Raw genomic sequence first — 10,238 nt, 5'->3', positions numbered from 1 at the left:
GACGGGAGCACGAAGGCGTTTGTCGGGCTTTGGCAGCCCGCGCCTCGCTACCCAGCTGCTCTTTGCTGTGCGTATGGGGAGCCCGACAGAGGGGAAAAAAGCTTCGTGCCTCGCCCGGGGCGCTGCGATGCTCCGTTTACAGTCGGTATCGGCCCGGAGGTTACCGGGGGCCTGGGTGGACCTCGCTGCTCTCTCTGTTATCCTTACCCTTTGCAAGCGCCTCAGCGGGTCCCCGAAAGGCAACCTGGTGCCTCCTTTTGCAGCCTGGGGACCTGCTGTGTTAGGAGCGCCCAGAGGCACCTTCGCTTGGCCTAAAGGGCAGAAAGTGGCTTGAGATTTTCTCCAGCTCTCTGGTTCCTTTAGCAGCCTTTAAAATAGGTAGTGCCTCCTTGCCAGGGTAGAACGAAGTGACCAGGTTCTGTTACTCTGTTTCTCTTGTCTTCTTGTGCGTCCACCTTCTAGACCAAAAATGAGAACAAACCCAAAACTTCTTTCTGAAAGATATCCCTGAACTGCCGTTCTCTGGTGGTTTGGGGTTATTGTTGATACTTCTGCTTCTGGTATTTTTCTTCGGTAGGTTTTAAGATTGCAGTTCATTTCATTTTAAATGTAGTTTAGAACAAAACTTGCAGGAAAGAAATGTCCTTGATCACTGGTTGAGAATCTCTCTTGTGAGTTCTAAGGGTGAAATGCAAAATGCAACGTGCAACTGTTGTGACCAAGATTGAGGTGTTAAGAGCCCTCTTAAAAAGGAAGAGAAGAAAAAAAGGTGTTTTTTTCTTTTTTTTAAGCATGTAAGTTACTGAAGTAACCGTTGTAATCAGCAGGCATTTGGGCAGTGTGGGTTTTTCTTGCCCAAGGTCAGTGTTTTAACCCTAGTATGATCTGTACTTTCAAGATTTTCTGATACTCTTTACAGAAGGGGAGAAATCTTTCTCTTTTTTATTAAAGCTGAAACTCTGGTACTGTGTGATTCACCTTGCTGCTGATGTGAGCCCTAAATTTCACTGAGGTCTCAAACAGCACCATTAGGGTGCCGTGAATTAAGAAACAACATCTCCTCTGTGAGAGGTGATGTTTTCACTGCAGGTGCAGCTGGGCCTTCCGCAGCACGTTGTCACAGCAAGTGACAAAGGACACTTGCGAGTCCTTTGGGTGTTCTTGACCTGAGTGACATTTGTGAGTCCAGTGCCTGGACAGGGGAATTGGCCTCCAGCAGGTCAGCCTGACTTCAGCTGCCGCGTAGAAAACTGTGTTATTTCGTTTTCTGCTGTATGGTGGGTGGAATGTCTCCTGGGAGAAAAAGGGAGACCAGGACCGTGGCACTGGTCTCCTTTTATGTGGCTACAGGGTGAGTTTTATCTCTTGCATAGACTGGGCTGGCTGAAGTGAACAGCCCGGTGGAGGCAGGGTGTGGTGAGTGATCTCTTGGATATGCTCAGCTGACAGGATTTATTTTGGACTAGACAGGACAAGGACTTGGACAGTGTGCTGTAAGGAGCCGTGTTGCTGGGATGACAAAGCCTAGCTGGATCCTGGTCCTGTTGCGATGAAATTCTTGCTGTTGATTTCAACAGGAATGGGCCAGTTCTCCACAGCCTTGCTGTAGGCCACAGCTATTAGAAAAGCATGATGATCATGCTGTCTGGCTGACGGCCTTGCCTGCCCTTTCTTAATCATGTTGGACATTCTGTTTGTCTGCTTAGTGTATGCTCCGTCTTGGGAGGGAGGATAGGATACTAATAGCAGGCTGTAGGAAGCAGCTTGTCTGAGAGGTAAGCTTGAGTCTGCTTTGCCCTTTGAAACCTCATGATTGGAGCCGTGTTACACGTGGCCAACTCCTCTCCTTATCAGCAGCTCGCTGCTGTTGCAGCGAGTAGTGGTGACTTCTGTGTTTTTTCATGTTTTTCTTCTGGAGCTTTATATCCAAGCTCTTTTCAGTGGCGTGGGCAGATCAACCTCTTTGACCTGGAAGAGCTAGTACGCGAGTGTGGTGGTTTGCAGGTGATGATACTATTCTGCCCATACTCTGAGGTTTTTCTCTAACCTTTCCCAGCTTTTTAAAAAATTGAGTAGAATTTTTTAGTGTAAAATGGTGAACATACTTGTCCTTTCTGCTGCAGAGATGCAGAGGTGCTTCAGAAGAAGAGAGTGGAGCAAAATTATTAACAGAGTAAGAGAAGTGAGAAGGTGGAGGGAAAAGAGGGCACCGCTAGAGATAAGTCTGGAAGGTGAAGGTTGTTTCCTGGAACCTCTACAAGAACTAGAAGGTTTTGGCACAGATTTCAGCACAAAGTTTGTCTTTCCGGGTTTGTGTTTGTTTATTTAATGACACGTTTCCTGTGCAGCACAGCATATGGCCATCGCAGAAGAAAAATCCCGGCTCAGTGAGTATGTGACAGCATGGACGAATCCAAGGGAAGGTTTGTTAGCTGAGGGTGGGTGATCCTCTTACTTCTTAGAACACCTGAGAAGACTCTCAGCCACTGAAGAGTAGGAAGAGCCTGTGGCTGACAGTCTTGAGCAGTTTATAGGAAAGGTGCTGCTCAACAGATGACACAGGCCTGTGTTGATTCTTCTTGACTTGTGAGTCACCCAGAACCTCGCAGGGAAAATACCTTCTGAGTCCTGTCATGGAGTCTTGTCAGTTTTTGCTGTGCCAGCCAGGGCAAGAGTCAAACAGGAAGATTTTTCTGAGATTAATCCTGGATTGACTATAGCACACAGACTGCTAGAGTGCTGTCTCTGGCAATGTGCATCTTTAACATGCCAGATGATGCAGATTTTTTCCTAATCTGTGTTGTCTGTTGAGCTGGGGAATGACAGGAGGGATGATGTGACCTTGTGTTTGGATTCAGTCTGTAGCTAGTCAAGTGCCTTAACAATGAGGGTTGTTGCTTTAGGGTGGAAGAGGAGAGGATTTGCACAAGGTGGTACATTGACTCAGGAGAAGGCTTAGTTAAGGTAAATCAGGTCTAAACTCTAGTATATACTAAATTCTGATGTAAAGCACTTTGTGCCATATTCCACTTAAGCTTCCAAGGTGATTGTAAGCCCAACAGAGGGATAAATCACTGCTGGTGTGGTTTCTGCCAAAGGCACTGGCACAGGCATGAAGCATGTGGAGTTTTATGGATGGCAGAGCGAAGTTACCCCTCAATTCTGGAGGGACAGTTAATATCACAGCAGTGTAGGGCCTGGGGGATAGACTGATGGCAGAAAAGACGTCAAAGTTCTCTCAGGGAAGGCAGTACCAAAAAGTGTCTTTAGGGTAATGGGAAATTCTGTCCTGACATCTTTGAGAGGCAGAAGAGGTGTCAGGTAGGGCAGGCAAAAGATCTGAGTGCTGTGACTCTTCTGAATCTGACCGTAGCGCTCAGGTGCCTGAGAGTTTGACCTTAGGAAACCCGTGAGGTAAGACTGTGTCTGATTCTGGGTTTGTAAACTGCCAGTGATGGTGCTGATCTGTGTCTGAGAAGAGCAATGCAATAGCAGTGCAGTGGAGACTGGTGGATGTAAAGAAGCTGGAGAACTTTATGGTAGCAGGGTTATAGGGGCTGTCTTTTCACAGCCTTACTGTTGTGCTTAAAATCAGAATAGTTCTGCTGTCTTGCAGAGGGTTAGAAGAAAAGTGTCAAATACTGGCTTTTGCCAGTGTTGGTTTTAGAAGACAGAGTCTGTACAGTCCCTTTAGGTAAAAATATGTGATGCTCTCCATGCTCGCAGACTGCAGGGCTGGTGACAGCAGCAGGTTGGGGGTAGTGGCCTTCTTTTTTCTTGAAATAGTTGACATCAAACAATTGACTGTAACTTCTTGATCTCGGGAGCTCGTACAATAACTTTGACGTTGTGGTACAGCAGGGTTTCTGTCTCCATTTGATGCCATGTATTGCCGCTCAGTCTTAATTTCTTCTGTGAATCTGCCCAAGCTCAAAACCCAGCAATTTAATCCAGTAGAGGATTACACTATTTCAAAGGTGCTTGTTACTCTGGTACAAGATAGCAGGTTTGTACCGTCCACCCTAATGGCTGTGTGGAGTAAGGGCAGGTGGCATTTCAATGTGTCATAGTCTTTTGGATGATGATGATTTGCTGTAACAAGCAGGAAGCAGTTGTGGAGGGGCCTAGTGGCAGGAATGTGAGTTGTTAGCTCTGACTCAAACTGATTTAGTGTTGCTTTTTGTCTCTGCTGTGTTGTCTTGCTCTGTGTTTGACCTGGATAGAAGGAAGGCAGGATGCTCCGGTCAACGATGTCTGTGATGAGGTTCTCTGTGTCTGACAACATCATGCATTCCACTGCCCTGGTGACAGCACTGGATAATGTGACAACTTTTTCCCCAACAACAACGCAGGCAATCAACGACACCAACATCACTGTGCCACACAAGTGCCTGTTGTTGCTCTATGAGGACATTGGGAAGTCCAGGTGAGATGGAGGAAATGGGACCATGGTCTGACCCTGGAACAGGGGGAAAAGCTTTCTGTCTCTGAATTTGGTTGAGAAGGGGCTGGTGCCTTCCCTTCTAGATGCTGAAGATCAGGAAAAAAGTTTTGTTTACTTTTTTCAGAGTCCGCTACTGGGATCTTCTGCTCCTGGTCCCCAATGTGCTTTTCTTTATGTTTCTTCTCTGGAAGCTGCCCTCTGCCAGGGCCAAAATCCGGGTCACTTCCAGCCCAATCTTCACTACGTTCTACATACTAGTGAGTACTGCTCTGTGCTTTTGAACGGATGACTGGTTTTGAGTTTTTTATTACCGCTCACGTATAGTATCACAGAACTAGTAGAGAGAGAGAGCCTAGACCAGATCTTGCAGGGGTAACACCTATTTTCAGCTGAAGGTGTACTGCAAGAAGTAGACATAGGTTTCTTCTTTTTTTTGCTGTCTGAATTCTGCTTTTCACAGGTTCTGGGACCATATCTGCTGGCTTTGAGTGGATTTTGTTCTCCTGTGACCTTTTTTCTTATCCTTTTTTCTTCTTTTGTTGCTTTGTTGTCTTGGATTCTAGTATTTTACACTTTCCTTGCTGTAAGTAGCATGTGACATAAACCCTGCTTCTCACTGAGGCGGTGAAAATGAAACACTGAGAATACTTTGTGTGAAGCTGCTGAAAAGCTTAGTCACGCTGTAGAAAAAGGTGATGTGACAGGGTTCTGGTTAGTCTGGGAATGCAGAAACCCATCCCTGTTTGTTTCTTTCCTGTCATATCACAGTGGCTGCTGACTTGATGTTCTTGATACTTCTTAAGGTGGAAACAGAATGTATAGGCAGTACAGTTACAGTTCTCAAACATCTGAGATCTTGTCTCTCCCCAGTTTAAAAAGGCACAGGCAACCTTTGATCATATTAAGGCAGCAATCTCTGAACATCGTACCTATTAACTATGAGACTGCTCACGGGCCATGGTAAACACTGCTAAGGACCTACATGGATTTGTTTAAAAATAACATTCAGAAGCTTTATCATAGATTCTTTTTGAGATCCTGGCTTGCCTCAGGGTGTGGCATATTGTGCATGCTCTTTCGCGGTGAGATTAGCGCAGGTCTTAGAAGTAAATAAATGTATGTCATGAATTTGGTTAGACAGGAGACAGCCTCCTTTGGGCTGCGTTCAGGTGCTGGCATGGCAAACCCCAAGAAGCATCAAAACCAAATCGAGCTAGTAGCCTCAGCTGCATCTTTGGCAGGAAGTCTTGTTAGCTCATTCAGGCCAGGAGTGTGGGCACTGGGCTTGGGCGCAGTTTTGGCTAGTAAGGTATATACACAGATGCTCCAGACTTTTAAAAATATTACCAATCATTTCCAGTCTGGATTTAAATCTTCCTTTATGCTTCCAGTAATGCACATGGCTCAGTAGTAAGCTCATGCCAAAGGCCTTGGAAAGCAGAACTTCTGATAAACCCAAGGGAAGAAAAAAGTGAACTGACTTTATGCTATTGACTTTTTCCAAACAGACAGAGAAGCAAAAAGTGATGAAATGGCCTTAGAGGAAAACACTTTCATTCAGTTTGATCTTCTGGAGTATGTTATTGGCAAATGAGGATGGAGGTGTGTTCTGTGAGGATTTCCTTTTAAAGGGCTGTTTGTCATGTCTGGAAGGAATGTTTTCTTGTGGCGTCTGATTAAAGCAAAGTTAATAGATGGGAAGAGTCTCTACCTACTTACAGAGGAAGGAAAAACACTGTGGTTTTCCTCCCCAGTGAGTTACTGCTGCTCTAGAACACCATTATATTCAGAGACCCTTCTCCTTTTATCAGTGTTTTGTCCCAGAGTGTTCCACCCCAGGAGGGATTGTTATATTATTCTTGGTCATTTCCATTCTCCAGCCACCTTAGAGTCTTGGACTCTTCTCATTCTCTGTCTCATGCCTGTGACTTGGAGAATTTTATCTGAAAAAACCTTCTTTCTTGGAGGGCAAGTCTGCACTGCAGCGGGCAGATATATCCAGCTGAGTTCTTAATTGCGTAGTATGGCTGTGACAGCACAGGAGTTGGTAAATTAGTCTTGCTGAGCTCCATGCTGTCATGCTTAAAGGGTACATGAGCTGACTTGGGCATCTCTATGTTGCACTGCGTAGCAGGATAAGATGTTTTAAGGCTGTTGGCCATGGCTGACTTTTTTCCTGTGCATTTCTGATCACTGTCAGTGTTGAGTGAGAGAGCTGCAGATTTTAGTTCTGTCACAGATCCAAAGTGTGGTAGTTGGTATGAGTGACTTCTGTTACCTGATGTGGGTGCTTTTTTCAGTCTTACCTGGAAATGATATCCCAAAAAGGTTTCTGGTCACAGCTGCGTATGTGCCTTTTGACATGAGCTCACTTTTGCTGTCTTTTTGTGTAGGTATTTGTGGTGGCTTTAGTTGGTATTGCCCGTGCTGTTGTCTCCATGACTGTGAGCGCCTCTGATGCTGCCACAGTTGCTGATAAGGTAGGTACGACACTAATTTTAGAGGCTTTGCTTTGGGCGGTTCTGATCGCAGCAATCTGCTACAGCTTCCCTTTTATGTGCATGCCAGAAGAGAGGGATTTTTGCAGTACTCATGGTTATGTCTGCTATGGAATCCTGTTCCAATAGCTGTGTCTAAATGATCACAACATCCAAGGCTGTAAAACAATGGACATCCTAAGATAGATGGACAAATAGTGGCAGCAAAACTTGCCTGTTGCAGGGATGGAATGACTCTGCTTTGCCAGAGCTAAGCATTCCAGTACCTTTAGTGGATGGGCAAGACCCAGCCTTTGTTACTCTTGCAGTATTTGAGTTGCTCTCTGAAAAATATTTAATTCTTTTGTATTGAAAGCAAATAATTCCCTTTTGACACTGATCTCTGAATGTCCTTGCAGCCACTCTGAGTACAGGGCAAACCCTTAGCAAACAGGAAATAGCTTTGTACGTGCTGTTTCTTTGTAGTCATTTGATTTGTAGCAGCATATTATCTAAAACAAGAAGCCCTGTAGTTCTTGAGCTGTTAGAGGAAGAAAAGCTGCCCATAGGGTACAGGTCTTCTGGTTTTATTCTCTGGGGTGAGTGTGGCTCTTTTGCTGTTCCCTGTCAGAGCATTGTAAGGCACTGTTTGTTGTGAATGGCTGAGTTTGTAGCATTTTCATTCACCTCTGTTCAGTGGATATCCAGGACTTGAGTAATGGAGAATAGGTGAAAAGGTGCTATTCTTCAGCTCTCTTGGTGCTGTTGCTAAGTGCACCTTGCTGGGAAGCTGTGCAGTAAGACAGACACTCTGCAGTTTTTCCTGTAAAAGTGTATATTATGTTTCTTCTGTCTCAGACACGTGTATATATACACACACACTTATTCTGTATATTTTCTGAGATTAGCAGTGTTTCCTCAAATGCCTATTAAAACATTTTGTTTCTTCAAGAGCGAGTGCTGTTCAGTGTTCAGAGAAAAAGGATCGATAAGGCAGAGTCAGGGTTGTGGTTCTAGGTTTGGTACTGATTTATCGCATACCTACCAGGAAAGCTGCCTCACCTGCTGGTTTTTTGGTCTTGTTTCACCAAATAAAACAGGTATGAAAATGACAAGCTGGAGGTGGGAGGGCTTTAGAGTTGGATATGCTTTAGATTTAGGGACCATGGCTTTGGAGGAGTGCAGAATACTGAGTTTGTTCAGTGTTAGTAGAACTGCAGAATCTACTGCTTTAAGAACTGGCCTCCTTTAATATTATACTTTTGATGGCTTCCTGGGTTTGTGTACTTTGGGAGTACAGCAGAAAGAACACATCCCAGACAAGTGGCAGATCCCCAAACCATGGCCACTTCCCCTTTCTGTAGGCGTGCTATTTGCTCACTCCCACACAACTGTACTGTTTGCATGGACTGGGCTTGAAACAAGCATATAATTAGATCCCTACAAAGCATGAGGAGCGTTTGTGGAAATGACCTGCTCCATTCAGAGGCTGCCACCCCTTGCAGCAGAGATTGTTGCTGGCTCCACCTAATCATGTGTGTCTGGTTTCTGTTATCCTTCAGATCCTGTGGGAGATCACAAGGTTCTTCCTTCTGGCGATCGAACTGAGTGTGGTGATTCTAGGTCTTGCTTTTGGTATGTGTCAGGGGGTTTTTGAGTGCTTTGAATGTTTCCTATTCACTTTCTTTCCACAGAGGCTGCATCTGTAAGTTTGTGGAGAAGCTGATTCTATAAAGTGAATAAAGACAAAGGACAAATTGGGGAGTTCTAGTTAGAAAGGGCTAAAAGCCTGATTATATTTACAGATCTATGGCTTGTGCAATTTCAGTGTTTGTCCCATGGGTCAGAGGTAGAGGAGAGGAGTTGGTAGGTGTCACTGTTCCATCTGCCAGTGGGAGATCTGAGCACTAGTTCTTTCATTTTTTGAGAGCTCATGGAATAATTTAGGTTGGAATGAGCTTTCAGGGACTGCCGGCTCCAGCGTATTCCAATGCAGATTTCTCTAAATTACGTAAGCCCTTCGTGCCTGCTCTAACCCGGGCTCTTGTCAATTTTTTTTTTTCCTGAGAAGAAACTTTATAACATCTCAGTGTACATGATACTGGAGTCATTCCTGGCTTTTTTTTTCCTGTAATCCCAGCAGAAGGACTTAGTTGCTCTCTCTATATTAGTGTGGGCAAGAGGAAAGCGAGCTAAAAGCTGTTGTTTTGTAAGTATTATTTTGTCTGTCGAAGGCTCAGTTCTCCAAACAGGGGAAGCAGTTTTTAGTGCTTAAGTGACCTTTAACCTTCCCTTGAAGGCCTCTGGAGTTACAAATGCTTTCCTGTATTGGTTTTGGAGAGATTACTGATTTTTACCAGGACTGGAATTACATCCTGACTCATTTCTGTATTCCTTAATTTCAGGTCACCTGGAGAGCAAATCGAGCGTGAAACGTGTTCTGGCAATCACTACGGTGCTGTCTCTGGCATATTCTGTCACCCAGGTGAGTGCACTGGAGCAGAAGAACTAGTCTTTGCAAAAGAGGGGATTTTCCTTGGAGGTAGGCAGTTAAGTGTGGGACTTCTATCTGCAAAGCGATGGCTTCGCTCTTTGGATGAGGTTTTGGGGGAAGACTGGGTGCTTGTAGTAATGTAAGAGGATCCCCAGAGCATACACCTTGTCCTCTTTATGGCAGGAATGGCTCAGCCAGGGTGAGGAAGTGAGATGAGGTTTAGATGGATTGCCTTGTTCAGTGAATCATGGAGCAGGACTTGAGAGGTTTTTCACACCTGAGCCACGAGTTCTAAGTGTAGCCTCAAGTGCCAAGAAAACTAGCTGGAGAGACCTGGGGTGTGCTTGCCAGGTAAAGGCAGTGCAGGGGGGCTCTTGTCTCCCGACCGAGAGCTGAGATCTTGCTTCCCTTCACGCTAGCAGCTGGCTTGTAACAGCTCAGTGTATTAGCTGTGTCTCCATCTCTCAGAACAATGCAGTATGTGTCTGGGTCTGTTCGTCTCTTCGGTATGTAAGTGGTCAGCCCTGTGTCTCTACACTTGGGACTGTGCTGGAATAACACACAGATCTCTGTTCTGTGAGCAGGCTCATACTTGTGTAGGCAGTGAGCTGATCATTACCGCATGATAAAACTGGAGGAGTCTCATTAAATACCAAGTGTTTGAGCTATATCTGGGTTCAGTAGTGCTTACAAGCACTCTTCTCTCTGTACTCTGTGTGGTGGCTTCTGTTCATACCACTTTTCAGGAATTCAAGGGAATGAGACAGTGTCCTTTCCCAGCTCTTGCAGGAGCGCGGGCTTTTACATTCTGCGTGTTTCAGCA

General features: G+C 45.2%; 1 protein-coding gene across 1 annotated transcript in view; it reads left to right on the top strand.

Annotated features, from left to right (window-relative positions):
• The first annotated feature begins 4,250 nt into the window (after positions 1–4,250).
• TPRA1 (transmembrane protein, adipocyte asscociated 1) overlaps positions 4,251–10,238 on the top strand; it is a 10,225-nt gene continuing 4,237 nt past the window's right edge. Inside the window, exons 1-5 of the mRNA XM_010131812.1 lie at positions 4,251–4,426; positions 4,569–4,701; positions 6,838–6,924; positions 8,484–8,556; positions 9,327–9,406. Of these exons, the coding sequence (XP_010130114.1) occupies positions 4,251–4,426; positions 4,569–4,701; positions 6,838–6,924; positions 8,484–8,556; positions 9,327–9,406 (549 nt within the window). The remainder of the gene's footprint in view (positions 4,427–4,568; positions 4,702–6,837; positions 6,925–8,483; positions 8,557–9,326; positions 9,407–10,238) is intronic.

This window comes from Buceros rhinoceros, unplaced genomic scaffold, assembly GCF_000710305.1.
Source record: "Buceros rhinoceros silvestris isolate BGI_N320 unplaced genomic scaffold, ASM71030v1 scaffold47072, whole genome shotgun sequence".
In the NCBI taxonomy this organism is placed as follows: domain Eukaryota; kingdom Metazoa; phylum Chordata; class Aves; order Bucerotiformes; family Bucerotidae; genus Buceros; species Buceros rhinoceros.
Note: the sequence above shows the minus strand (reverse complement) of the source record. Positions and strands in the feature narration are given on the sequence as shown.